General features: G+C 58.3%; 1 protein-coding gene and 1 long non-coding RNA gene across 5 annotated transcripts in view; one reads left to right on the top strand and one right to left on the bottom strand.

The window, feature by feature from the left end:
- Nucleotides 1–26,176, top strand: part of FARP1 (FERM, ARH/RhoGEF and pleckstrin domain protein 1) — a 286,456-nt gene extending 260,280 nt beyond the window's left edge. For all 4 annotated transcript variants that reach the window (XM_051850519.3, XM_051850517.3, XM_089303485.1 and 1 more), the window contains exons 17-27: nucleotides 10,314–10,395; nucleotides 14,465–14,702; nucleotides 17,106–17,236; nucleotides 19,382–19,450; nucleotides 19,603–19,692; nucleotides 20,214–20,296; nucleotides 20,376–20,488; nucleotides 20,827–20,993; nucleotides 23,990–24,097; nucleotides 24,201–24,352; nucleotides 24,895–26,176. In XM_051850519.3, the coding sequence (XP_051706479.3) occupies nucleotides 10,314–10,395; nucleotides 14,465–14,702; nucleotides 17,106–17,236; nucleotides 19,382–19,450; nucleotides 19,603–19,692; nucleotides 20,214–20,296; nucleotides 20,376–20,488; nucleotides 20,827–20,993; nucleotides 23,990–24,097; nucleotides 24,201–24,352; nucleotides 24,895–24,976 (1,315 nt within the window). In that variant the 3' untranslated portion in view covers nucleotides 24,977–26,176. The remainder of the gene's footprint in view (nucleotides 1–10,313; nucleotides 10,396–14,464; nucleotides 14,703–17,105; nucleotides 17,237–19,381; nucleotides 19,451–19,602; nucleotides 19,693–20,213; nucleotides 20,297–20,375; nucleotides 20,489–20,826; nucleotides 20,994–23,989; nucleotides 24,098–24,200; nucleotides 24,353–24,894) is intronic.
- LOC149124514 (uncharacterized) lies at nucleotides 1,021–10,305 on the bottom strand. The gene is made up of 2 exons (XR_016212739.1): nucleotides 5,537–10,305; nucleotides 1,021–5,481 (listed from the first exon to the last, which is right to left on the bottom strand). It is a non-coding gene; the product is annotated as an uncharacterized LOC149124514 (long non-coding RNA).
- Nucleotides 26,177–27,983: the final 1,807 nt, after the last annotated feature.

Genomic DNA, 27,983 nt, shown 5'->3' with positions numbered 1-27,983 from the left:
GGATGGTTCAGATCCAAGTTCAGGTTTACCCCAGCACCTTGGCTCTATATCCAGCTGTCTGTGGACCCCACTGGGTCTCATTTCCTTGTCTGTGGCATGGGCTGTCACACAAGGTAAATGAGACCATGTTTGTGTGCTCCGTGCATTGCAAAGGGGAAAGCTGATTTGCTTAGCTCAACTTTGGACTTTGAGCTAATTTGCGTCCAGGGAAAAGTCGCCAAGACAATAGTGTGTGTGTGTGTGTGTGTGTGTGTGTGCGCGCGCGTGCGCGTGCCTGCATGCACTCCTCCCCAACCTGTCCCCTGGCATTTGCATTCTTCCATCTCCAGAAGATGGTCCTCAAAACTGAGAAGCTAATATTGGTTCCGTATTGGTTCATTCGGGTTTTATTCAGTGATTGTATTTTAAGTTATGGTTGCGGCTAATGAACCTACCACTTACTCTGTGCCAAAGGTTCCCCCATGTCTTGCACGCGAGCGATGCAGTCATCTTAGGTCTGCCTGACACGTCCTGTGCGAGGCCACTGTACACTCCAGTCAGTGGTGGGAAATCACAGGGCAGAAAAAGCAGCAGAAGTTTCCGGAATAACCACGCTGAGCCCCGGCTTTGTCAACACACCTGCCCCTGTGCAAATGTCACCTTCTCCTAAGTCAACACACCTAAGCCGCGGAGGGTTCCCAGGGCCGGGTTCTTGGCTGGCAAAACCCAACTTACCTGTTTCGTTTAAAAAAAAAAAAAAAAGAGGGAGGGAAGGAAGAAAAGAATAACAAAACAAAAACAAAAAAACTGGAAGAACAGCTTTGCCTTTTTCCTTTTGGAAGCAAGGATAATTTGCTCAGCTGCTCCAATACGTTGAGAGAAAGCCACCTGCAAACAGCCCTTGGCACGGTCAGGGCCCCCCAATTCCAGCCCTGGAGGGGCCGGCCAGCTGATCCCCAGGGATGGGTGGAGGCCAGTTGTGGTCCAGAGGTCCGTGGCTGTGTGTGCTGTGTACAAAACTTAGCTTTGGGGCCCTACAGAGCTGGGGTACTGTGAACAGAAAGACACAGGGGTGCTGGAATAGGTCATAGGTCATCTCTCGTTCTCGCTCGCTCGCTCTTTCTCTCTCTTACACACACACACACACACACACACACACACAGCTTTCTAGGAGGAATAGCTGCATGTCTTAGAAGCAACAGGCCAGGGCTGGAGACAGGTGTCAGGATATCCCTGGGTGGCCAGGGCTCACTGGGACAAATAGGGAAAGAGAGGGGAGACCACCTGCTGCCGTGAACACAGTAACTGGACAAGCCGCTCCGAGATGAACAGGGAAATGAAGAAGCAAGTGTGACGAATTAAGATGAGCTCACCTTGGGCACAGTGATTTAGAGAGATCGGTAGTGAAGCCCTCCAGGCCACTGGAAATGGGGGTCCAAGGCTTGGGAAAGAAATCAAGCACACAGCATGAGTTTGAAAGTTGGCCATGAAAAGAATCGGATCATGGAGACAAAAAGAGCCAAGGACAGAACCTTCCAGACCATACCTTTCGGGACTTGCTTTCCATCAAGTAGACTGTGGCAGAGTAAGAGCCAGCGAAGGGAACAGCAGCCACCGAGACCCAGAAAAAGCGTGGAGAATGCAGGGTAGAGGGCCCCAGAGGAGAGCAGGCGGGATGGGAGAGGCAGGCAGCTCCTGGGGAGCAGACTCGGGAGGGAGGGGAAGTCTGCAGGGGTGAGGGGTATGAGGGGCCTCCTCTAGGTGCACTGCGGGGGGAGGCTCTTCCAGAAATCTCCCAGGTGGGAGGCTTTGTCTCAAGACAGGGTGCTTTGTGCACACAGCTGCTGCCACCTGTGGGTTACTCGTTCCTCTGCTGGCGCTGCCCGAGTGTGTCCTGGATGAATTCCAGTCCTTGCCAGCCCTGGGATGCAAGAGGGACCAGGGGCTGTGAGCCTCCATTCTCCGTCAGCAGGTGCACCCCGGCCACCATGGGCTGGAGTGCAGGAGGACCTTGCTTTAAAGCTAAATCCTGCTCATGCCGAGGGGAGACGTTGGCTGTTAGTTTGATTCAAAGTGCAGGAGCCTATCCAGGTGCAGTTTTCAAAACTGACCGCAAAATTCACAGTGTCTCCGTCTTCTCCCATTGCTCCTTCTGGGAAGCCCCGCTTTTTTTTTCTTTTTTCTTTTCTTTTTAGGATTTACTTTGGTTGAAAGGCAGAGTGACAGTAAAGAGAGGAAGAGATACAGAGAAATCCTCCATCCACTGGTCCATTCCCCACATGGCCACAACATCCAGGCCGGGCCTGACAGAAAACAGGACTTGGGCCATCTTCTGCTGCTTTCCCAGGCGCGTTAGAGGGAGCCGGATCAGAAGTGGAGCAGCCAGGACTGGAACCGGCGCCTGTATAGTGTGCAGGCACCGTGGGCGGCAGTTTTATCCACTGCACCACAGCGCCAGTCCCTGGAGACATTTTTCATGTTCTGATGTTGTTTCCCTTTATTGCCTGCAGCACTGTGTGGTCCACACAGGTGGGGGAAGCAGAGCGGTGTCCACTGACCCAGGAAGGGGGCCTGGCAGCCACACTGCAGTCAGTGTCTGTCCGGGTGGCACCTTACGTCTGCATGTGCATTATAGCAAGGAAAAGTTGGCATCTGCTGATCAAAATGAAAATAGTTGCCATACTCATGGCTGGATACATTGTTTTTTAAGATTCACTTAATTATTTGAAAGAGTTAGAGCATCATCTATCTGCTTGTTCACTCCCCAAATAGCCCCAGGGGCCAGAGCTGGGCCAGTCAAAAGCCAGGAGCCAGGAGCTGCTTCTAGGTCTCCCAACCAGGTGCAGGGGCCCAAGCACTTGCGCCATCTTGCATTGCTTTCCCAGGCCATAGCAGGGAGCTGGATGGGAAGTGGGGCATCCAGAACTTGAACCAGTGCCCATATGGGATGCCGGCATCACAGGCAGCAGCTTTACCCACTATGCCATACCGGCAACCCTGGATATATTTTTCTACTTGATCTTCAGAAACAAGAGGTGGCAGCTACAGCCCACGAGCCAGATCTGTTCTGCCGCCTGTTTTTGTTAATAAAGTTTTATTGAAACCTGGCCACACCCAGTGTTTTACTGATGGTGGGCAGCTGCTGTCCTGCTACATCAGCAGAGCTGGGTGCTTGCGACAATTTCTGCACAGCCACAAGTCTAATAACGCCCACGTAAAGTCTGCCAGCGAACTTTGCCGGGTGTTGGTATCCTTATTCCTGTCTCGCAATTAGGACAGTGAAGCCATGGGAGGGGTGAGGCCCCTGGCCCCAGCCTCAAGCCCAGGTCTGATCTGACTCCAGGGCTCCGCCCCCAGACCTGTGTTGATGATGCCCAGGATATTTCACCACAGGAGGGCGCTGTCGGGCTCAGAGCCTCTGCTGAGGAGTCCTCGCTCTCCAAAGGAGAAACCAAGCAGAGCCCCTCCCACGCCCGGGTCTCCAGACCCTCTGCCTCCTCACTCCCTGCCCAGCCCCGTGAGGACAGCGCTGCTGCTTGGGCCACCCTGTCTGCCGGGAACACCCCCTTGAAAGCCGTAGCAGCCGGCTGGGATGTCTGCTCAGCATGGCCCTGTCCTGGCTTTGTCCAGAGAAGTATCCCGTGTAGGGGTCTCAGAGCCCAGGAGACAGATGATCCTTCACTGAGTGACCTCTCGCGGTGCAGTGGCGGTCCCGGTATCAGCGGGGACTCCTGTAAAACCCAGCCTTGCACCTGCTCTCAGAGCCGTCTGTCACTCTCCAGTGATGGCAACAAAAGCAACAGGTGCGGGTGTCGCGGCACAGCAGGTTAAGCCACCACTTGCAATGCCAGCGTCCCATACTGGAGCGCAGGTTCAAGTCCCGGCAGCTCCACCTCCAGTCTGGCCCCCTGCTGATGTGCCTGGGAAGGCAGCAGCAGACGACCCAAGTGCTTCAACTCTGCCAAGCACGTGGGAGACCCGGATGAAGTTCCAGGCTCCTGGCTTCAGCCTGGTGCAGCCCTGGCTGTTGTGGCCACTTGGGAAGTGAACCAGCAGATGGAAGCTCCCTCTCTGTCTCTCTCATTCTCTCTGTTGCTCTGCCTTTCAAATAAATACTTAAATCTTTAAAAACCACCACCACCCCACCCTGGGCCCTGTTCCAAGCACGCTGCACATAGAACCTCATTTAATCCTTAGTGCTAAGAAGTGGGCGTGCAGCCACCTGCCCAGGGGTGTGTGGCCTTGGGCCCAGGACTGTGGCTTCTGGGTCCTCAGTTTCCCGCCCCCCCTCTGCTGCTCCCTAAGCTTCCCCTCGGTTTTCTGACCGGGCCTTCTGCCACCTTCTCCAGGCCTCAGTTTTACAACCATGGGTGGTGACTTTTCTGGTTACATGACGTCATTCTCCTTTTTAAAAAAAGATTTATTTTATTTATTTGAAAGTCAAAGTTACACAGAAGATGAAGGAGGAGGTGTCTTCCATCTGCTTATTCACTCCCCAGATGGCCGCAACGGCCGGAGCTGTGCCGATCGGAAGCCAGGAGCCAGGAGCCAGGAGCTTCCTCCTGGTCTCCCACATGGGTGCAGGGGCCCAAGGACTTGGGCCATCCTCTACTGCTTTCCCAGGCCATAGCAGAGAGCTGGATCGGAAGAGGAGCAGCCAGGACTAGAACCGGCGCCCATATGGGGTGCCGGCGCTTCAGGCCAGGGCTTTAACCCACTGCACCACAATGCCGGCCCCGACGTCATTCTCCTTCACAGGTGTAGACACTGACTTTCTCCCTTTCCCTTTGCGGCCCGGGGAAGAGCTTGTGTCTTGCTTCTGGTTTTCATTTATGGGAAATCTCACGAAACCTCGAGGACTTGTCTTCCCTGGCTGGGTCCTTCCACGCCGTGGAGCACCCGGGAAGGCCTGGGACAGTGACTGGTTTCTCCGGCCTCTGCTCGGGGCCCATGGCCGCGGGCGTCTTGGGAGAGTGGCCGCCTCTGGTCATGCAGACCTTTTTATTTTACACTTGACGTTTGCGGGCAGGAAGGGTTTGCTGTAAAAGGTTATGGGTATGGTTCCTGTATCGCAAACGCTGTTGGATGCTGCTCTTGTCACGTGTCCTTTCGTCTCTGCAGGGACAGCATCAGGTCGACGTTAGGCTCAGAGAGGGCGAGTGCCTTGGCCAGTGTCACACAGCTGGAAAGGGCGAGACTGGGCATGCCGCCATGCTCCAGGCTGATTGGTGACGTGAGGACCACATCCTGGCTCCGGGAGAGCTCAGCCCCAAACATGCTCTCAGCCGGTCACTGCTGCCAGCTGTGCTGCTTCTGGCCAAAAACCCCGGATGCGGGTCCTCGGCGCCAGGGACCAGGGTGCCTCTGCCTGGTCTTCCCAGTTAGGCTCCCGGCTGTTCTCTGGCAGGGGCCCCCTTCTGGGGTCCCCCCTGAGAGGGGACCCGCAGGCGGCCAATCAGACCATCGGTGTTAGGCCTCATGGGACAGGAGAAGGAAAAGGGGCTTTGCAGATCTGCGTTCCAGCCCCGTTCATGCCGTGTGGCCTGGGGCAGGTCACCGAGGCTTTCTGATGGGAACTGTTCCCAGGACACCATCAGACCTGCCTGGGGCTGGGCTGGAACTTCTCTGCCTGACCTTGACCCCGCATTAACCTCAGAAGGAAAGAAGCTGGGGCTGCCACGCAGCCTGATGCTGCGATGGATGGGCTCGGGTGGCTGGGAGCCCGCGGCCTCTGCATTCCGTTACCCGCAGCAGTGCACGGGATCTGGGCGCCTGGGCCCGCACCGCGAGTGCTCCCCCGCGTGGCATGCGGGTGGGGATTGCTGCTAGCGGGGGTAGACTCTTCCTCTCGCTGGATCCTGAAGCCCATCACTTCATCAAAGGATGTCGAGAATCACATTCAGTACATGTGGCTAATGTATATGTAGAACAGAATATATTACGATCCACTGCTCCTGCTGGTTTTTTGCTTTTTGAACCCTCCTATCCAAGGGGACTTGGAAAAGTTCACAGAAAATGGGATTAGCTGATAGGATTATTCTGGTGCAAACACCGTGGAACCCTGCAGAAGTTTTGCAGGACACACATTGTCCCCCGAACTTTCTGAGGACCCCCTCACATGGAATTCAAAACGTGGTATTGAGGAGAGGTTTGTCTCTGTCATTTGCCCACTTGCACTTGAGTCTGATTTTTTCATTGGGAATCCTAGGAATGGAGGGAATTTAGGGCATAAGGAAGCCGCGTTTGTTTTGCAAATGAGGAGCTTAAATCCGTGCTGCAGGGGTCAGAGACGGGGACACAGAGCCAGAGTAGAAACTGCCTGCAGCTCCAAGCTGTGTAGACTGCCTGAGTGTTTTTAGCTAATGAGTCTTCCTTCTGTTGCATGTAGGAGGCGCGTGTGCATGTCTGTGGGTTGCTTGGGAAACCCAGCGTGTCAGTTGCCGCTCAATTCCACTGGGGACCTCCTGGGACACTTAAAACAAGGCCAGTGTTACCACTCTCAGGAAGCATGTCCCCTCCCCCCTACACACACACACACACACACACACACACACACACACGGGCTTGATCCTGGGCTCCTGAGACTGTCGGGGTCAGGGGAAGCTGGGAGACGAGGCTGAGGAAGACATCAGCACGTGGTGGTTGGGATTCTAGGTAGATATGATGTTGGCCTGGGGTGAAGGATGCAAACGGGAGGCCAGGTCTGGTCAGAGTCAAGGCCACGCTGCAAGGTTGCCCTTGTGAGGGGCAGTTGGGGACGAGGCAGGCAGAGCTGGCCCTTGGAGATGCCACACGGGGGCCAGTACTGGCCAGTTCCCACTGCTGTGGTGCACCAGTGCGTGACGTGCTGACGGGCGGCAGGAAGACTTGGAAACTCCTCGTGCGTGTGCATGCGTTCATCCCTTTGCCAAGGTCACGTGTCATTGCTCTTGGGAGTAAGGCGTTACGTTGCATGGGTCAGAATCAGCATGGCGGCGGCGGCTGCTGCATAGGCTTCACGCAGCTTTTCTAATCCGTGGAATCTTCAAGAGGGTTTTCGTCTTCGTTGCCCTGTGGCCGTGCCTTCCAAACAAGGGCCTCTTTTCTTGTTCAGTGGTCATCCGGGGATGTTACAGAGGAGCCGTAATTACTTTTTCATGTTCCGGCGACGCAGTGACCTTTTGCTGGCCCTAACGAGACAAAGGCTCCGGATGTGTGGATGGGTGGGTTTGGTGGCAGCGAGTAACATAGAAAGGAAATCAGTGCAGTGTCGCCCCCCATCCGGGGGACTGTGGCCCAGGGGTTTGGACCCACGCAGGACTGGGGCTTGCGAGAGCTGGGGTGGGAGGGGCAGTGGTGCTTGTTCTGGGGGCAGCCACGTCAGAGCCCCCAGCTCGGCCTCACCTAGAGCCGACCCCCTTCCGTCGCCACGCTGTGGGCGTCTCCCTGCTGCCCTGGCCGACATTGCCAGCCCGGGGCTGTCCCTCCAGTGGAAGTCCGGAGGCTGGAGACGGAGAAACAGATGTGGCTCAGAGCCAGTGGGCACGGGAGAGGCGGCCCCTGGAGCCTGAGGCTTCCGCGTCAGCAGGCTGTGTAATCAGGAGCTGGCGGCGGACCAGAGGAAGTGGAGAAAGCCGAGCCTGGCTGCCACTCTGTTCTCCGCCACCCTCCCCCAGCGCCCTCCTGCCTTGTTTCGTGCTCTGCAGGGGCGTCCATGAGAAAGAGAGAGAGGGGAAGTTGCTTGTTATCAATGGGAGCCAGAAATCCCCCCATTTCTTCCCTTGCCCACACAATCTAGATTATTCTCATTAAAAGGGCTAAATTCCAGGGCCAGCGCTGTGGCGCAGCAGGTGAAGGCATCGTCTACAGCGCTGGCATCCCACACCAGGGCATCGGTTCAACTCCTGGCTGCTCCACTTCCGATCCAGCTCCTACTCTTGTGCCTGGGAAAGCAGTGGAAGACGGCCCAAGTGCTTGGGCTCCTGGCTTTGTCCTGGACCATTGCAACCATCTGGGGAGTGAACCAGTGGATGGAAATTGACTTTCTCTTTGTCTCTCCATCTGTTTCTCTCACTCTGCCTTTCAAATAAATAAGTTGTAAGTAATAATAATAATAAGTCTAAATTACATCCTTTGGACTTTCTTAGGTGTCCTGGCAAACCTCACGCCATTTGAGAACTCTGGGTCAGTTGTTGAAGTCCCAGATGGTAGCCACAAACCAAGTTTCAACTGGCATCACCCCCTTTTGTTGGCATTTCATGAAAATCAAGTTAGCTCTGGCCCAGTGGCTGGGTGCTCCTTGAACGTGGAAATCTACCTTGCTCAGGCGTGGAGGCCATGGGCAGAGGGAGGGAGCACTGGCCAGCCCTTGGGAGAGCCCGTGGGATCTTGAAGGCAAGATGGGGTGGGGACTTTAGGTGGCAGAAGGTGCCCAGGTCAGGCTGGAGCCCTCTGAAGGTGGGGGGGGTTAATTCTCTCTCTGTGCCAAGTGGAAGCAGAAGAGCCACCAGTGGATGCCGGCCAGGGCCAACAGAATGGTCATAGCCAAATGGCTCCATCATGATTCTTTCATAAAGATTTTATGTATTTGAGAGGTAGAGTTACAGACAGTGAGAGGGAGAGAGAGAGAGATCTTCCTTCTGTTGGTTCACTCCCCAGATGGCTGCAACAGCCAGAGCTGAACCGATCTGAAGCCAGGAACCAGAAGCTTCTTCCTGGTCTCCCACGCGGGTGCAAGGGCCCAAGCACTTGGGCCATCTTCTACTGCTTTCCCAGGCCACAGCAGAGAGCTGGATTGGAAGAGGAGCAGCCAGGATTCGAACCGGTGCCCATATGGGATGCCGGTGCCGCAGGCGGAGGATTAACCTGTGCCACAGCGCTGACACCTCCATCAGGATTTAAAAGCCACTCGCCAGAAACTCAGAGCTGCCATGGCCGTGGGGCGTGTGTATACCCTAGGCCCTTGACTCGGACTGCCGCCGTGTTCCTGCATTCGGAATGCCCTTGGCTTCCAGCTTGAAGCCCAGTGCCCAGAATTTGACCTTTTTTATTATTATTATTATTATTATTATTACTATTACTATTATTATTACTTATCCCTTTCCTGTAAGTTGGCTGCTAGCTCTCCTGAACTACACGTTGACCAGGTGGTTAAAAACCACGTTTTAGTTGCGTCTGGGAAATTCTTTGCTAACAATTGGATAGATCCGCGGGTTTGCGCAGCTCGGGGTGTAGATTGAGAAACCGCACCCCTGGGGCTCGTGCACGTCCTCCCCCTCGTGGTGGCAGTGCTGGCGTGTGACTCGAGCGCTCAGCTCCGAGGTGGCAGGGATCATCCTGCCTGCCCCTCATAAACTGCCATCGGGATTAATGGAGTTAGTGCTCACAGGTGCGCCTGCACGTGCACCGGGGGTTCCATCCTCTGCCATTGTAAGTTGGAAATACACTGACTCCACCTGCCCTGCCGAGCGCCCCAGCCCAGCGGCCGGCACACGACAGAGCGCATGCGCAGAAAACAGTGCAGCCTCCGAACCCCCAGTGGGGCGCGTGGACTGGAGTCACCTGCTCCGTGCCGTGGTCCTGCCGTAATTCAGGGGCAGTGCCCACTATGCGGTCAGGACTCCCAAACTGCTCACTGCCAGGACTGCGAGTAGTTTTCTCTCTGCTGCTTAAGCCCCTGAACCATCGACATCAGCAAAAGTGAGCCCTAGAAAAATACGATACCCAAAGACTCGGCAGGAGGCGCCCATAGCTCTGCCGTCCAGCACACAGCGTGCCGCCGCCGGCCACCCCTCGGGCCCTCACGGTGTCATCACACACACACACACACACACTCACACGCGCCGTCCCCTGCACTTCCTCAGTGACAGGTCTCTCAAGGGCTCCCCAGGCAGCTCTTTGCTCCGGGCTAAGGGCTCCTGGGAGCAGAAATCTCCGTTTGGAGGCTACGTCTTGGCTCATCCAAGTGTCTCTTAGCGCCTGTCTCACTGGGAAGAATCCGTCCCACGAGCCCTGCTGCACGTGATCTCCATGCTGCTGTCACCATATGGAGGTCACCCGAGGGCTGATGGAAAAAACTAAAACCAGATAAGGCCAATTTAAAAGGATCAAAAGCGAGTGCTGCCCGTTCAAAGCCCACGTGGGGAGTTCTTCGCAAAATGAGTAGGGTCATTTCAGAGCCTTCCCCCCACATGCCGTGACCCCAAGAAAAGCGTGGGAGACACGAGGCAGGGGTGCAGGTGGGTGGTGGAGAGGGAGGATATCCGGGGGGATGTTTTGGGGTCCCGGGTGGGGACACGGTCCCCTCGTGTTTGCCCTGCTAACGCCCCACGTCTCCGCCTTTGCTGTGTCCTCAGGGAAGGCCGCTCCAATGCCCAGGTGAAAGGTGATTACCAAAGAATCGGGGACGTCCTGCTGAGGAACATCCAGGGCATGAAGGTGACTGGGGGGCGGGGCACGGGGGGCGGGCTTACAGGGCTGCGCATGCCTGGCTCCCACCCAGCCCTTGTGCCCCGGCCACACCTCGGCGGCCAGGGGTGGCCGTTTTGGTGAGCCCGTCTTCTAGCCTTGCAAGGTCCTTTTCTTTGTTGAAAGCATTCGTAATGGTTGTTTGTTTCCAAAGCTCTGGGCTGTACCCAACACGACAGGGGTTTTCTGCAAAGGCTGTTTCTCTAAGGACGTCAACCAGACACTGGTATCTGTGTGTTGGTGCCGTTCCACTCGGCTGTTCTGGCTTCTTCCAAGCATGGCAGAATATCAGATTGGGAACTATGTAGGAATCCCAGCAAATCCAGTGACTTTAAATCAGTGTATAAGGAAAACACGTTTTTAACCATTCGGACATCTGCAATGTCACTAAAGTATACCTAAAAGAAATCAAATACTAAACCAAAACTCAGCCACATTTCTATAATCTGTCTCATTTCTTATGTCTGACATTTTCATTTTAACTAGTTAATCGTTCCTTTAGTATCTTACCTCTTAATGCACACCGTTCATCTGACTACATCTGTATTCACATTCTATGGCACTTTTCCTGTGTCTCCACTGCCTACAGCCTGTCTCATAGCCTTAGTAGCTGAATCCCACCCAGAGCAGGCTCTAGCCCCCAACAAGGCCCGTGTCCAGCCGTCCTTCTGTCCATCTCTCTCTCTCTTAAAAAGTATGAAGATGTTGTCTCCCAGGTCTGGAACTACTGTTTGCTTTTCTACCATGAGCAACACTCACAGTTTTAGACGTCGTCAGAGGCAGGCCACACGGAGGGGATCAGGATTGCAGAATCCTGTGCAAGAAACAAACACACATGGAAGAGCAGGAATGACCTGAGACGCTGCCCAGCCGGAGTCTTGTGAATGCCCAAGTCCAGGTTGACGTGCAAAGCTCAGACGTTCGCATCTCTACCACCTGCCGTGGTGGTTTTGAAATTGATGTGCTTTATGTTTGTAGAGCAGTTTCAGGTTTGCAGAAGAAAGAAAATACAGAGAGTTCCCGTATCGCCTACCTCGCATCAGTATTTTGCAGTGTGGGCCCGCTGGTTGAAGCTGCTGGACCACTGCTGACATATTGTTATTAACCCAAACCCAGGGTCTGCATTTGGGCCCCTCCTGGTGCTCTCCACTGTGTGCAGTGAGAGATGTATGGTGACCTATGACCCCCAGGACACTGGCTTACGAAGGGCTCCGATGCCCTCACAGCCCCCAGGCCCCAGTCCCTGGCAATGCTGGCTTGTCACTCGGTCTTGGGTTTTACCTTCCCCAGATTGTCACCAAGCTGGACGCACACAGCCCTTCCAGGCTGGCTTCTCTCGCTCCTTAAGAGCGCCTCTCCCTTTGCTCGCTCGCTCCGTCACCTGCCTTGCCCCGTGCCCTTCCGCGCCCTTCCCCCACCAGACACCTCCTCCGACATGGGCCGTGTCTTTTCTCAGTCCACCCCGCTTTCTCACCTTTCCCACTCACCTGTGCAAGGGAGAGGCCCCCTCCAAGAGGACTCTGGCTCCTGCCTCTGCTTCAGGGGACAGTCCCCAAGTGCCACTGGCTGCCAGCACTCCTGTAGAACCTTCTCTGGCCGGTCTGCAACTCCCCCCCCCCGCCCCCCTGCCCCGGGGCTTTCCCACAGAGAACCGAATTCCTCTTCCCTCTCTACCGTCTTAGCACAGGAGTCCCCTACAACCGCACCTGGTTCCCACTTGGAGCACTCGCGTTCTCAGTGCAGCGAGCTGCCAGCGGCCTCCGTGGTGCTGGCATTTCAGAATTGTGCCGATGCCACTGGCATTTATAGCGTGGAGCCCTACGCAAGCAGAATAAAAATAGATGGAGGAGTTGAGAGCCATCGGCAGCTTCCTTGAGGACTTAGCTGGGTTTTGTGTCGTGGTGGTGGTTGGTTTTATTTTATTTTTTTATTTATTATTTTTTTTTGACAGGCAGAGTAGACAGAGAGAGAAAGGTCTTCCTTTTTGCCGTTGGTTCACCCTCCAATGGCCGCCACGGCCGGCGCGCTACGGCCGGCGCATCGCGCTGATCCAAAGGCAGGAGCCAGGTGCTTCCTCCTGGTCTCCCATGGGGTGCAGGGCCCAAGCACTTGGGCCATCCTCCACTGCACTCCCGGGCCACAGCAGAGAGCTGGCCTGGAAGAGGGGCAACTGGGACAGAATCCGGTGCCCCGACTGGGACTTGAACCCGGTGTGCCGGCGCCACAAGGCGGAGGATTAGCCAAGTGAGCCGCGGCGCCGGGTGGTTGGTTTTAAAGAGTTCTTGCAAAGTGTGGAGAGGACCGGCAGAAGGTTCTAGATGAGTTCCTGATGAGTCAGCTGCCACCCACCGACTGTCCATGTCACCAGCAGTCACTGTTTGTATGACTCTTCTCAAAACCCTACCTGTTCCTCCATGGCTGGAGGAGGCAGCTCAGACTCCAAACCTGAGCATGGCAGCCTCTTCCCCCAGTCCCGGGAGATCATTCTAGAAGCTTCTTCCACCTTCCATGCCCGACTCTGCATCCAGGAATGTGCCTCTCCTATCCTGTCTCATCTTCACAAGATGACTGCCTTGGCTTGCGTGCAGGAATGGCCTCCTTTGCTCAGCCATACATTAAAGCAAGATATTTATTAGGCACCTGCTGTATATGCTAGGTCCCAAGGATGTAGCAGCCTGTGCAGTGATGTTGCATAGAGCAGTTCACACACACACCCACACACACACACGTGCCTAGGTGTGCATGTACTCATGCCCTCAAAGGGTGTGGTGTGTAGCTGGTACAGCGCGAGTAGGCTCTGTGATGGTACAGAGCTGACCCTGTCCTGAGTCAACCCAGGTTGCCACCAGGAGGGGCGCTGGGGGAGAGGTGCCCAAGACCTCCCTGTATAGTTCTTTGCAACCTCCCGTGAATCTCTGTTTCACAACAGAAAGGCAGGAGACCAGCCCAGCAGGGGAAGGTGTGTGCTAAGGGCTGATGTGGGCTAGTATTGCACTAAATGCGGCACGATGCACATTAGGGAAGACCCTGCTACCAACCCTGAAGGGGTCCTGGGCAGGGCCGTCGTGCAGCGGGAGGCCTGGGTTAGGCAGCAGTCGCTGCCGGAGCCCCTGCCGGGGTTGTACCCCAAGGCCCCTGCTCGCTTTGGTGGCCCAACATGCAGTGAGGTGGAGGCGGAGGGGAAGACACTGTCACCATGGTGGGTGACACCGGGGACGAAGAACAGAAGAGACCTGATGCTTTTAGGAGGTCAAGTTCATGAGACCTGAGGAAGGGCTCAGAGAAAGCAGGAATCCGGAATGTTCCCCAGGCTGTTCCATCCTGCACGGTCCTGAGGTCAGGGAATAAATGAGACCCCTCCCCCTCTCCCCGCCCCCACCCCCAGAGGCAAGAGGGAAGCAGCAGGCTTCTGCAGGGACCCCTGTGTTTCCGGGACTGGACCATGGTCTGGATTGGAGACTAGATTTGGGAGTAGCCCAGCCTGGGAAGTCCTTGGGGAGGAGACTTGGAGACAGCAGCTGTTCCAATGTCCTGGGGTCTGTTGTCCCCCCCCCCATCCCCTCCGGCCCCAGCTCTGTCTTCCAGCACCTCCCCCTGACCCGGTCTCCCCCAATCCTAGGAGACCGACCCTGTCCAGCTGTCAGTCATCTCTCTGGAGTGGAGCACAGTAGGGAAACACACACGAATCCAATACATTGACCCAGTCTGGTGGTGACACTTAGAAGACCACAGGCCACCCCTGGGAGCTTGTGAACCTATCTCGCTTTAAAAAAAGCATTTATTCCCCGACTAGTGTCCATATCGTTCATCTGATTTATAATCTCAGTGCACTTTATACCCGACACCCTATGGAGCTTGTGTTTCCTGCTGAGACGTAAGTGCAGTATTGAAGAGTGAAACATACCCATATACAACGGAAGGAGAAAAGCAAACGTTACTAATGAAAACCCCACGTCGCGCCGGGCGGGACACATGACGGCGGCTCGGGCCAGCCGGGCAGGGCTGGTCCTCTACCGGCCCTCTCTTTCTGTCCCCCAAGCACCTGGCAGCTCACCTGTGGCGGCACAGCGAGGCCTTGGAGGCGCTGGAGAACGGGCTCAAGAACTCCCGGCGGCTGGAGAGCTTCTGCCGCGACTTCGAGCTGCAGAAGGTGTGCTACCTGCCGCTCAACACCTTCCTCCTGCGGCCGCTGCACCGGCTCATGCACTACAGGCAGGTCCTGGAGCGGCTGTGCAAGCACCACCCGCCCAGCCACGCCGACTTCAGGGACTGTCGGGGTGAGTGCCGCCAGCCCGGGCCAGGGAGGGGGCGCCTCGGAGACACCAGGGTGCCGCCGTGTCCCGGGCCCTGCCATACCTGGTCAGCTTGCACATGATCACCGGGACCCCGTGCCCCTGCCCCTGCCCCGTGCGTCGCCGCCTTTGAGCCTGGGTGCACCTCCAAGCCCTGCTCCGCTCATCACTTCGTCCCAGGCTGGCCGCACACACATCTCATTGCTGCCGGGCCTTGGCGATGCTCCGGTTTACACCTGTAGACTCTCCTCTCCACAAGCCTGAGGCCGGTGCGCCCATTTCCTATACCAAGCTACTGAGACCAGAGGGGTGAAGGAGCCTGCCACACAGCTTGGGAAGCCATAACCCATATCTGTCTCAGGATGATGGTACCCACTTGCTCAGCCCCTCGCCGGTGGGGGGAGAGGGTGATTTTGAGGGAGGAAGGCGTTTCCTGTGTCGCTCAGTAAAAGCCCACAGCAGGTATCCCAGACCCGCTTTCCCCACTGAACCTTGTACTTGCTCTTTGAACCAAGGTCCTTCTGTCTCTTGCGTGTGATCTTGGCAGCTGCACTCGCTGGCCTGGACCGCCAGCCCCTCTCGGGTCAAGGCCACTTGCTCAGTCCCCTGCATTCATTCCCCAGCCCAGGCTGCCCACACAGTGCGTCCCGTGGAAGCAGCATTTGAAGTGTGTGAGTTGCACACCTGCCAGTATGTGCAGGCCCTCGTCCCTTGCTCAAAGTTCTAGAAACACCTGCCGTCTCTGGGCCACCTGTGTTCCTAGATGCATCTCTTACTATCTGCACTTGCTCTGAGCTGGTCCCGGCCACTCTCTCATGCACTGGACATGCATTGAGTACCTGTGCCACTACATGAGGGAACAAGGAACGGATGTGGCTCCTGCCCTCCTGGGACCCACTGGGGGGTTCCCAAGCAGGTACCTGGGCATGGACCAACCCTGCAGTGGGCAAGTGTATAGGCTTGGAGCTGCAGCATTGGACTCTCAGCCTTGGGGGCTGCAGGGGTGGGGGTCTCTCAAAGGCAGAGATGTCGAAGTCGAGAGCTAAATGTGAGTGGCAGTTTGGCTGGCAAGGGGGAAGTGTGGAGACTAGAGATGGGAACAGCACGCCGGTCCTAGGGGGATGGAGCGGGGAACATTCCAGAAAGAAGTTGTGAGTGACTACCCTGTGGGATGCAGAGGGACAGTAGCAAAGATTAGGCTGGACTGGGGATCCCACAGGTTCTCAGAAGCCCTGCAAGGCAAGATCGATTCTCTTTATTTGAAAGGCAGAGTGAAGGGGTGAGGAGAGAAGACAGAGAGAGAGTTACCATCTGCAGGTTCACTCCCCAAATGCCTGCAACAGCTGTGGCTGGGCCAGGCTGAAGCCAGGAGCCCGGAATTCAGTCTGTCTCTTAGATGGGTGGCAGGGACCCATCACCACTGCCTCCCAGGGTGTACATTAGCAGGAAGCTGGAGTCAGAGCGGCGCGGGGACGGAAACCTCAGCAGTGCCATGTGGGGTGCCACTGTCCAAACAGCTCTCACCTGCTGTGCCAAGCGCCTGTCCTGCTATTTTTGTAACCAGTGCTTAGGAAGAACAGTCTGTCCTTGACAGTGAAACCGAGACCAGCGCATGGTGCTTAGCCTGGAACCCAAGGTGACGGGAGGGAGGCCCAGTGCTTGCTCCCGGGATGAGCACCACGGGGCCCAGACACAGTCCAGGCCCCTCGCTCCCCGCCCGGCGCACACTGGGTGCGCGCGCTGTTTGCTGGGCGGAATCTGGGGTCAGGTGTGAAGCCGGAGCCAGCCCTGGGGGCTGTCGCTGCTGCCTGCCATGATCCAGCGAGGGAAAGGGGGTTCCTGACAGTCCTGCCTGAGACGGGTTCAGTCGCCAGTTTCCTCGGCATCTGTTCACGCCCCCCACCCCCAGATTTGTCCTGGGTGGGCCTTTGCTCCTGTGGCACATCGGGGGCCGTCACTGCTGGGAAATGCAGTTGCATCCTGCAGTTCTTGGTAAACACGGGTTCCACGCGAGGAAGAACTGGGGTCCACTGGCCCGGGAGCTCCCCGGGTGTCTCAGTAGCACCTGCGTTCCCACTAAGGGACAGGGCACCCCGCGGAGTCACTGCTGTGTCCCAGGGGCTCTGGGGACGCCGGCGGGCGGCAGGGGCGCACCTGCGTTCCCACTAAGGGACGGGGCACCCCGCGGAGTCACTGCTGTGTCCCAGGGGCTCTGGGGACGCCGGCGGGCGGCAGGGGCGCACCTGCGTTCCCACTAAGGGACGGGGCACCCCGCGGAGTCACTGCTGTGTCCCAGGGGCTCTGGGGACGCCGGCGGCGGGTGGCAGGGGCGCAGCCCCGGTCCGCTCCAGCGCTGAGGCTCTGTGTCCCCGTCTCCTCCTCCGGCAGCCGCGCTGGCCGAGATCACGGAAATGGTGGCCCAGCTGCACGGAACGATGATCAAGATGGAGAACTTCCAGAAGCTGCACGAACTCAAGAAAGACTTGATCGGCATCGACAATCTCGTGATCCCAGGGAGGGTGAGCGGCCTGCGTCTGCGGTACAGGCGGGTGGAGGGCGTGTCCATGTCCGGGGCTTCGGCGGGAACCTGCCGGCGGGCCCCGCCCCCTCCCGCATAGGCTCCGCCTACCCGCTGCACCGGAAACGCCACGAGCGTCATGACACCCCTCGCCAGTCATCAGCCAAAGATGTTAACCCAAGCGTGGACCCCGGCTACTATGCTTTCTCCTTACTGATTGGTTTATTTACTTTTCCCTACTAGAGTCTAGAAAGAAAGAGGGGTTAATTGTATAAATGTAGATAAATGATAAAGGGAAAAAAAGAATTGGGTAGAGAGAAAACTAGAGAAAGCATTGTCGCAGTATTTTATAAATGCCTGTGCAAGTGTGAAAAGCATTTTTCATTATTTTTAGAGTTATTTACTGAAAAGCAGAGTTACAGAGGGAAGGAGACAGAGAAAGGCAGAGAGAGATCTTCCATCCACTGGTCGCTCCCCAAATGGCCCCAACAGCCGGGGCTGGACCAGGTCGAAGCCAGGAGCTTCGTTTCAGTCTCCCACATGGGTGGCAGCGGCCCAGGGACTTGAGCCATCTGCTGCTTTCTCAGCGCATAGTAGGGAGCTGCATCAGAAGTGGAGCAGCCGGGACTTGAACTGACACTCTGATGCAGGATGCCAGTGTTGCAAGTGGTGGTTTAACCTGTTGTGCCCAACACGGATACCATAGAAAATATTGTGGTGTAGCAGGTAAAGCTGCTGCCTGCGATGCTGCCATCCCATGTGGGCGCTGGGCGTGGGTTGCCATCCCAAGCTGCTCCACTGCCCATCCAGCTCCCTGCGCATGGCCTGGGAAAGCAGCGGAGGATGGCCCAAGTGTTTGGGCCCCTGTATCTACATGAGAGGCCCGGATGAAACTGTTGGTCCTGGCTTCAGCCAGGCCCAGCCCTGGCCATTGGGGCCATCTGGGAAGTGAACCAGTGGGTGGAAGAGCTTGTTCACTTACTCTCTCTAACTCTGAATTTCAAATAAACAAATCTTTTCCAAAAAAATATGTAGTTTTCTAGACATAGTTTAATTCTAATTCCAAATGGAAGCCGCATTTTGGCCAGAAAACCGTTCTGGAAGAGGGAAGGGTCACTCGTGCCATTTCCTCCTTACGCAAGGCATGGTGGTGGCAGGCCTCCCTGGGAGTCACCAGGAGTACTCAACATGGGGATCCCGCCTTTTCCCAGGGGGGTCATTAAGATCAAGTGAGGCTTTTCTCTGTAAAGATGGCTGTTGACTTGCCCGAGTAGACACAAGCTGTCGCTGACTGTGTCACATGCACAGCACTGCCCCCAGGTGCTGGCACGCTCATCTCCTAAGGGCCCGGGTGATCCCATAACAACATTGACCTTCCGGGCTGGCCTCACAGATGGAGCAGTCAGATGGTCAGGCAGGCACCCCGCGCCTGGTAGAGGGAAGTGGTTACAACTTCATAAAGGTGAGGCTGGAACGGGGGTGCTGCGGGCCAACTTCAGAACCATCCTACCGCCGCCTTCCACCTGCTCCCGGGTGCAAGTCAGCCCCGTACAAGGGAGGAAGGGGCTCAGGGGTCCCTGGGGAGCACATTGTAGCACTAGACACTAATGATGATCGGCCAACTCCGTGAACAGGTCAAGGTCACGGGCAGTGGATTTGCCATCTGTTTTGCCACGATTTAAAATGACGCTTGTGTCGTTTCTTAGTTTCCGATCTGAAGGTGCTTTGGCACCATTGCCTCTTGGTCTTCTCACGGAGTTGCTGGTTTCTAAGAACCAGAGTTTGAGACCCCAGAGAAGCCACCACTCCCACCCCACCCTCCTTGCCGAAGCTTCTCCACCTCTGGGGTCCCCTGCCGCGTGCAACTCCTTTCTCTGTAGAGACAGTGGTTGTCTCTGGCCGCAGGGAGCCCCTGCAGCCTGGGGTTCAGGGCGCAGCGCGACGTGGACCCTGGCGCTGAGCACACGGGCACCGTTCACCCCGAGCGCCTACTCCCTCTGATGTTCCCGGGAAGGAGCGAGCAGAGCTTGGCGCCGGCGTCGCAGGGTGGAGCCAGGGTCCATGAGTGCGCGGTTCCTATGGGGGAGGCCGGGGTGAGGAAGCGGGTGTCCCCGCGCTGACACGGCCACGCCCCCTTCCTCGGCAGGAGTTCATCCGCCTGGGCAGCCTCAGCAAGCTCTCGGGGAAAGGGCTCCAGCAACGCATGTTTTTCCTGGTAAGTGGTGAGAGCTCTGCCCTCCCCGGCCCGACTGCCAGACGGAGGGGGCGCAGCAGGCCGGGGTGGGGGCGGGGGAGCAGCCTGGGCCCTCCGGAGGGCCCCCGGAGGTCAGGTCGCTCACCTTGGCTGCCCTCTCCTTGTGCCCCTAGTTCAACGACGTCTTGCTGTACACCAGCCGCGGGCTGACGGCCTCCAATCAGTTTAAAGTCCACGGGCAGCTCCCGCTGTACGGCATGACGGTGAGAGCGGACAGGGGGCGGAGCCAGGGCCGGGAGCGCCCACCGAGCCCCATGCTGGGTGACAAGCCCACAGACTCCCCGAAAGAGTGGGCCCCTCTGGGGGCTCTAGCAGGGCACAGAGGGCCTCACCCCTCCATCTCCACGCGAGTGATTCCTTCCAGGACCAAGCAAAGCAGCAAGGCGGCTGCACTGTCTGCATTGTGTGGGGGGTGCCTCCCACCATGCTGGGCCCCTGCAGGCAGCCCCACCACACACTAGCAACTGCCTTGCCCTTTCCTCCGTGCCGCATCCTGTGGCCGGCAGTGTAGACAGCCACTCGGTACAGGATCCTGACTCTGGTACTGCCAGTCTCCGGGTTCTGCCCCCCCAATCTGCTCACGCCTTGCCGATGTGGTTTTCCTGACCTGCGCCCTGCACAGGGGCCCAGCTCTCGCAGTCCCCACCCGTTCCACCTCCTTCCCGGGTCACCGGGCATGGCTTACGGCTTAGCAGCAGCCACGACACCCCCTCTCATCCTGCAGATCGAGGAGGGCGAGGCCGAGTGGGGGCTGCCCCACTGCCTGACGCTGCGGGGCCAGCGGCAGTCCATCATCGTGGCCGCCAGGTAAGGCCGGACCCTCGCCGCCTCCCTGCCTGCCCTCGCCCCGCCACCCTGGCGAACCTCACGCCCGCCTCTGCCTCAGCTCCCGGGCCGAGATGGAGAAGTGGGTGGAGGACATCCAGATGGCCATTGACCTGGCGGAGAAAAGCAGCTGCCCCAGCCCGGAGCTCCTGGCCAGCAGCCCCCCGGATAACAGTGAGTGCACTGGGGACCCCCTGGGCGTCCAGAGCAGGGGTGCTGAGCGTACCTGACCCTCCGTACTGGGCAGGCGGGCCTCTTCCTTAGGCTCTGTTTCAAGCTGTGTCAGGGAGCTTCCTTCTAAAAGCAAGGCAGTGAAAACCGCTCTGAGGGAGTAGGAGCCAGCACTGGACAGAGCGCAAGGCCATCCTTGCTGGGTTGGGGATAGAGGCCACCCTGGCAGAGGTTGGCGGAACCCTCCCGGAACCCTCCCTCCCTTCCAAGCAGGTCTTGTTGGATTCCCGCACAGCCAGACACGCCTCCCCCCATCCTCAGCGCTTCCCTCTGTCCCGCAGAGTCCCCCGATGAGGCCACCGCGGCGGACCAGGAGTCAGAGGACGACCTGAGCGCCTCGCGCACCTCCCTGGAGCGCCAGGCCCCGCACCGCGGCAACACGATGGTGCACGTGTGCTGGCACCGCAACACCAGCGTCTCCATGGTGGACTTCAGCATCGCCGTGGAGGTACCCGGGGCGCGGCGGGAGGACAGGCCCGCCCACAGGCACAGGAGCGGGAGAGGAGCAAGGCCCACGGTGCGCTGATGGCGCTGGGTTTCCGTTGGCCTCCATGAGGCCTGTGACCTGGCTCGTTTGTTCTCGGCCGCCTTCCTCTCCCCTGGTGGCGTAGCCACAGCAGGCAGGACGGGCTGTGGATCCTTGTGGCAGTGACTACACACCCAGGGGAGGCCCCAGTGCCCAGCCCACGCACAGCTCGGGTCCTGGGGCAACAGAGAACCAGGTCCACAGGGAGGTGGCACCCCCTGTATCCTGGAGGGGACAAGGGGCAGCCCCTTCCCTCTAGGGGGGAAGCTTGGCTTTGATGATGTAGCTCTCTGTGGATCTGGACTGTGAAGATTTCCAGAACTTTCCAAACCTGCATCCCCTAAGTGTTCCACAGTGTGGGTGTGTGGCCGCGTCTCAGGGTATTTCAGGCCCAGAAAGCTCTGAACAGGGCAGTTCCCTTCACGTCCTGCTGCCGGCTGCACCTGCCCGGGTGGCGCGGGGCTGCCTCTGGTCTTGTGTGTGTGTGTGTGTGTGTGTGTTAGAGGCTGGGCGCCAGGGATGTGGTTGGTTCTCTTCTGAAGACCCCTGGAGGGGAACACGGCCAAGGCACAGGACACGCCCTCTGCCTCCACGTTGCATGTGTGTTGGACCTGTGTGCACACCTTGCTGGACTGGGAAAGGATGATCCCAGGGGAACGGGCTTGGGGGAACAATTCCCTTGGGTCTGGTCTTCCAATGCTGATGCAGAACCGCTGGAGAAACCATGTCCCCTCCCCATAGGCCAAGTGCGGGTCATCAGTGTCAAGGCAAGGGACTCACGGAGGCCATGCAGGGCGCAGGCAGGCGGGGCAGCCCAGGTGCACCTGCTGCAGCACAGCCCTACACGGCCTTCTGCGTAGACAGGGAGCCAGGGTCAGCACACGGTGCCCGCCCCACCGCCTGGCTGTTCACAACCTGTGAACGAACACAGGGCTCTACTTCTTTTCCTTAAAGATTGATTTTATTGATTTGAAAGAGAGGGAGCTCTTCATCTGCCGGGTCTTCCCCAAATGGCCATGACGGCCAGGGCTGAGCCAGGCTGAGGCCAGAAGCCTGTCTTCATCCAAGTCTCCCACATGGTGGGCAGGGGCCCACGGATTCGGGCCATGTTCCTCGGCCTTCCCAGGCACATCGCAGGCAGCTGGATCAGAAGCAGAGCCGGAGTCTCTGAGGGATGCGAGCCACAGAGGGCAGCTTTCCCCGCCATACCTCCAGCCCCTCTAGCTGTGCCCCAGTCCTTTGCAGAAGTTGGCCGCCCTGAGGGAAGCGGCTCCGGTTTTGGGGTGGGGGGGAGGTACTCGTGGCCTCTGACAGTCTCTGTCACCCTCCAACGTCTCCTTCCAGAGCCCCTTTGCAAGGTGCAAGCTTCAAGTTGGTGGCTGCCTTCATGGCCACGTGGCCCAATGCTCCCCAGCTTGCTGGCGCAGAGCCACCCCCCCCCCCAGGGAAGCAGCTCCACAGCCAGGTCCCCCCTAGTTCTGTCTCCTGCAGGCCTCAGCAGGGGGACCCTAGGGGCTCCCGTGAGACGTGGGGAGGCTGGGGTCAGGACGGCCGGTGGAGCTGCTGAGGTGGGCAGGGGAGAGCGGCCGGCTGGGAAGGTCCCTTGGGGCCGCACAGCCATGACTCATGATTCCCACGCCCTGCGGCTGCCCTGGTGATACCGCGTGTGGGTTGAAGTTTCTTCTCTCCGTGTTGGAGGCCAGGGCAAGTGTGGCTTCTGGAGGCTCTAGGAGACCCCCACCCTACCCCTGCCTCCTGGTCACGCGGCCTCACCCTGTCCAGCCTGCAGCGGGCACGAGGAGACCCAGCGCGGGTGCTGGCTGAGCAGCAGGTCACATGGGCAGGGCTGGCGGCGCCCACCCAGGGAGTTCAGGCGGCTCCAGGAGCTGAGAGTCTAAGGAACCTGCGTGGACCGAGACAGGCCTGGAAAGAGGGTTCAGTTGGGAGTCCGGCCCATGTTGGGGGCCCAGTTAACTGCCTCTGAAGAGCAAGGGGGTTCTGAAGCAGCGACTTGAATTTGGTGTCAGACTACCCGGAGGGCACATACCACTGCTCTCCATGCAGCCAGGGCACTGGCGGCCACCCTAGCCCCGACTTTACTACAGGGTCCCCTTCGTCCTGCCAAGCCCTGGTCCCAGGAGGGGCTGTCTCTCCTCAGATGCGAACAGCTGCAGGGCAGACGTGAGAAGGGTTGCAGCTCAGCTCCTGGCCTAGGGGCCTCGCCCGGGGAGCGAAGTGGACGCACGGGTTCATTTTTCATTCTGGTAACATCCATGGACAGCATCAGGCGGGCTCCTTTAGCCCTTGGTGAGCGAGTCAGAAGCAGGTTCACCTTGGCCACCTACAGTGACCGCCTCTCAGTCTCTCCCCAAGGCCATCACTGAGCCTCTGGCTCGTCTGTGCCCTCTTTAGGGCTGAGCGGGACGTCCATGCCCCAGGTCTCACAGGAGCTTGGGAGTTGGACAAGGACCATGACGTTGAGGGACCTCCTTGGCCTGCTGGGCTGGGAGGAGAGCAGCTTCCACCTGGGCCCACTAGGTGGCAGGCAGGAGCTGAGGACTCCCTGCTGCTGGGGCGCAAGGGCTGAACCATAGATAAACTTAGTTGGTCCAGGCCAGGGCCATGCTACGCCTAAGCCTGCAGGGGTCTCCCGTGCAGTTCCCCGGCAGTTTTGGGCTCCCTCCAGCCTCTGCCTCCGTCCTCACGCCCCTGTGTTCCTCCTCCTCTAAGGACACCATTCAGATGGGGTGACAGGCCCGCCAACCCAATTTCCAGACAGGGTCATGGGCTGAGGCAGAGGCTCACGTGATCCACGGAGCAGGGGGCAGTGCGCGCCCCAGCTAGGCGGTCCCAGGAAGCCTGCTCTCGGCGCCAGACGCTGCCCTGCCCGTGCCCCTGACCGGCCCCTTGTCTTTCAGAACCAGCTGTCTGGGAACCTGCTGAGGAAGTTCAAAAACAGCAACGGGTGGCAGAAGCTCTGGGTGGTGTTCACCAACTTCTGCCTGTTCTTCTACAAGTCCCACCAGGTGAGCACCCGCGGGAGGCAGGTGGGGCGGGGTCCCCTAGAGGCCTCTGCTCCAGGCTGGGGCCGCCTCCCCACTCCCACCCCGCCTCTCCGCCCCGCCGCAGGACAATCACCCCCTGGCCAGCCTGCCCCTGCTCGGGTACTCGCTCACCATCCCCTCGGAGGCCGAGAACATCCACAAAGACCACGTGTTCAAGCTGCACTTCAAGTCCCACGTGTACTACTTCAGGGCCGAGAGCGAGTACACGTTTGAGAGGTAGGCGGCCCCCGCCCCAGACTGGGACTTGTGCCCTGATGCCCTCTGCCCCGCGCTAGCAGTGTGGCACTTCTGTTCCCACACAGGCCCGTGGAGGCACGGCTTCCCCGACTGTGGCACCAGGCCTTAAGTCGGTGCCACAGGCGTCCTGCAACATGGACTATACCAGGAGCAAGGCCTGTGTGGGGGCGGGGGGAACATACTGCAAAGGACCCGAGAAAACAGTCGCATCACGTGCATGCATATTTTGGTCCAGATTTCTCCTAATACACACAGTCCTTACACTTGGGGAAGAACCTGTGCATGCATGGATTTCAGAATTGCACCCAATCAGCTTAATTCCAATTTCCAGACTTTCTGAAGCCCCTTCCTACAAACGGGGTGCAGGGCTGAGCTCTGCCTGCATGGGCAGGAGAAGACGCAACACGAACCTTGGGTTTCCTCGTGGGTGTCGTGAGGTCCACGGGCAGCAGGCTCCCCCAGGCCGGCTGTTGCAGCAGGACCCGGGGTAGGGTAGTCAGTGTCGCCGTCCTGCCTTCCAGGTGGATGGAGGTGATCCGAAGTGCCACCAGCTCGGCCTCCCGGGCGCCCAGCGCGAGTCACAAGGACTCCCACGCATACTGACGGCTTGCCTGGAGGGCCCGCTCTTCTGTGTGATGCAGCCCAGTAAAATTCACACCTGTCTGAGAAGCAAACACGGTGTCGCCGCCACTCTCGTCTGTCTCCCTTTGCAGAAGCGTCTCCTAACCTTGTCTTTTCAGCTGTTAATTTCTCATCGGAACCGGACCCCCGCCAGCTCCCCTCGGGGGCCGCTCTCCGGCTCACACCAGTATTAAGGTGGCGTCGCCAACAGTGCCAAGCGACGCCGTGTGCACCGGGTGCCGACAGCCTCGTCCTCCAGGGCACCGTGCAAGCAGTGCGGCCGCATCCGTTCAGCCCGACGGCGGCGCTGCCACGCTGCTTTGTCCTCAACCCTCCGTGGTCCCCGTCCCCGGGGACTTTCCAGTGTGTGACACGTGTGGCGTAGTCCTAAGCCAGCGAGATCCTTTTCAGATTTCGTTTTTGTCGGTCTTTCTACTTTTATAATAGGAGTTAGTAAGACTCACTTCTTTGATTAATAAGCAATTTGCAGCACACTCCGTGTTCCCCGTGGCGGGGGTGGGGCAGGTCCTGCTCCCTGAGGCGCCCGTCACCAGCCCTCTTTCCTGACCAAATCTGTCCCAGTGCCGACTGTGTCCAGACTGTGGCGGAGTTGCTTCTGCCAGCCCTCTGCCGTGCTGTGGGTGGTGTGTACAGTGGGAAGGTGTCTGGCGTGCTGTAGTGCTGTCTGTTCGCGAGCATGAAAGCCTGTCACTGAGCAGGGCCGTGGGGCGAGCCGGGGGCGCCTGGGAGCCTCACGGGGTAACGGTACGTAGGCCCCCGCCCCGTGGCTCTGCCACTGTGGTTTGAAACTGCACATTCTCTAGTAGTATATATTGTGCCTGTCTTTACTCTTTTATACGCATCGCCCTGGGCATGGGGCGTGGCTGCCGGGACCCACCAGTGAAAACCTTTGCCTCTTCTCCACGGTGAGCGGTGGCTGCTCTCCCTTAGCGTCCCCAAGCCCTTTCTAACGCAAGTCTTAAACACCCCGGAGGCGGTGGCCCACTGGGCCCCACCGCCATCCTGGAGCTGGGACTGGTGCGCACGACTTAGACACCCACAGGCGCTGGATACCTGTTCATCATTGCCTTACAGTGTGTACCAGACGGTTAAGTACTAACAAAAGGGAATAAAAATACCTCACGCCACAGTCCAGCTTATGGAAGTTTTAAGGCAAAACAAGCCACTTTGTCTTGTCTTTATTCGCGCACGGGGTGGGGACGGGGTGCTGCTGCCCTGGCTGGCTCGTCCTGCAGAGGGGCCGAGAGTGACCCCTCAAACAAGCATGTTTAGAAAGCTTTGTATGGGGCACAGACATTCTGGAAGTGTCATGCATGGTGGCTTCGCCAACAGGGGAAAAAATCTCCGTAAGCAGAGGGCTGCCAGGGGCCTGCCTTCCCCATCCCCCCAGGTGGAGTGGTCTGCCACTCGGTACGTCTGTGTTGACTCCTAACCCACATGCTGGGCCCTCCCAGAGCAGCCTGTGAGCAGCACCTCACCTCGGGGGGGCTCTGAGGCGCCCCCTGCACACGAGACACAAGATCCTGCCAGACCTCGAGCTGGTGGCTGTGGGGCTCAGGGTGCACTGCCTCCACTGCCGGGCTACAAAGTGTCAGGGCCGGCACTGTGGCACAGCCGCCCTGGCCTGCAGTGCTCCAGTCCTGGCTGCTCCAGGTCCGATCCAGCTCTCTGCTATGACCTGGGAAAGCAGTAGAAGATGGCCCAAGTCCTTGGGCCCCTTCCCCCACGTGGGAGACCCAGAAGAAGCTCCTGGCTTCAGATCGGCGCAGCTCCAGCCATTGTGGCCAATTGGGGAGTAAACCATTGGATGGAAGACCTCTCTCTCTCTGTGTAACTCTGACTTTCAACTAAATTTTTTCTTGTTTTTAAAAGTATCTTAAAGCACATAAATTCATCCCACAATTTGCCAGAGAAATGGTACAAAATGCTATGGCAAAGAACCAAACCAGACACCACAAGAGCTGCTCAAACCAAATGGACATCTAGAGAGCAGGCGGCCTTGATCAGACCGAGACAGGAGGCCGGCTGTGTGGGTGCTGGGGCACGCGGGTGAGCCACCTCCCTGGTGCAGCCAGCCAGGACATCCAGCTGCGGCCGCGGGCTCCAGCCCAGCAGATCGGCCGGGAAGGCCGAGCCTGCGTTCTGCTCGAACCACAGCAGCCAGCGTGGCGTGTGGCGCAAGGCAGGGCCCAGCCGTGGCTCTGCATCCTGGTCCCTAACAAACTGCGTGTGACAGATGGCACCCTACCCAGACGATGCTTCCGCAGGCACCGTTCCGCCAGGAGGTGGAGCTGTGTGCCACTGTAGCCCAGGGACTGCCCGGGACAGCCGCAGCTCTGGTCTGTGAGCCTGGCTCCAGAGTCAGAGGCCACCTGCACGTCTGAAGACTCAACCAATCGGAAAAGCTGCGTCTGCCCTGGGGAGCAGGGATCCTCTCAGGGCAACTCTGTCTCCTGCCGCAGCAACACACTCTCCAGAGACACAAAACGCTGTCCAGTCTCCTGTCCCAGCCACATTCTAGCCACAGGCCAGGGTGAGCACCTTGGTTCTATCCCCGACCAAAACGCATCCCTCAGACACTAACCGTTCCAGCCAAGCTCACTTCCGAGAACATCCTGAGAGTTTGAAAACACAACTGGCACCAGTCAGAACAGCCAGCATCCCTCCAACACTCCCGGCTCGGCCTCTGCCCCTCTCCCCGGAATGGCCAGCCAGAGACTCGCCCTGAGGGTCACCCGCTCACTGCCTGCCTTGCTCCCCCAAGAACCGCCACTCCCAACAATTGGCAGCATCAACACACGTCCACAGGGCAGGAGAAATCGCCGTCCCAGAAACCCACAGGGTGCCTCCAGGCGAGCGCCACGCCATGTCCTCCAGGGCCCGTCTCGAGCTGCAGGGGGCGGGCACGGACACTGGCCCCTCTGCCGTCCTGGCACACATGCAGCCACACATACATACACGGCACGGC

Source organism: Oryctolagus cuniculus, chromosome 9, assembly GCF_051225735.1.
Source record: "Oryctolagus cuniculus isolate XC-2025 breed Fujian yellow rabbit chromosome 9, ASM5122573v1, whole genome shotgun sequence".
NCBI lineage: Eukaryota > Metazoa > Chordata > Mammalia > Lagomorpha > Leporidae > Oryctolagus > Oryctolagus cuniculus.
Note: the sequence above shows the minus strand (reverse complement) of the source record. Positions and strands in the feature narration are given on the sequence as shown.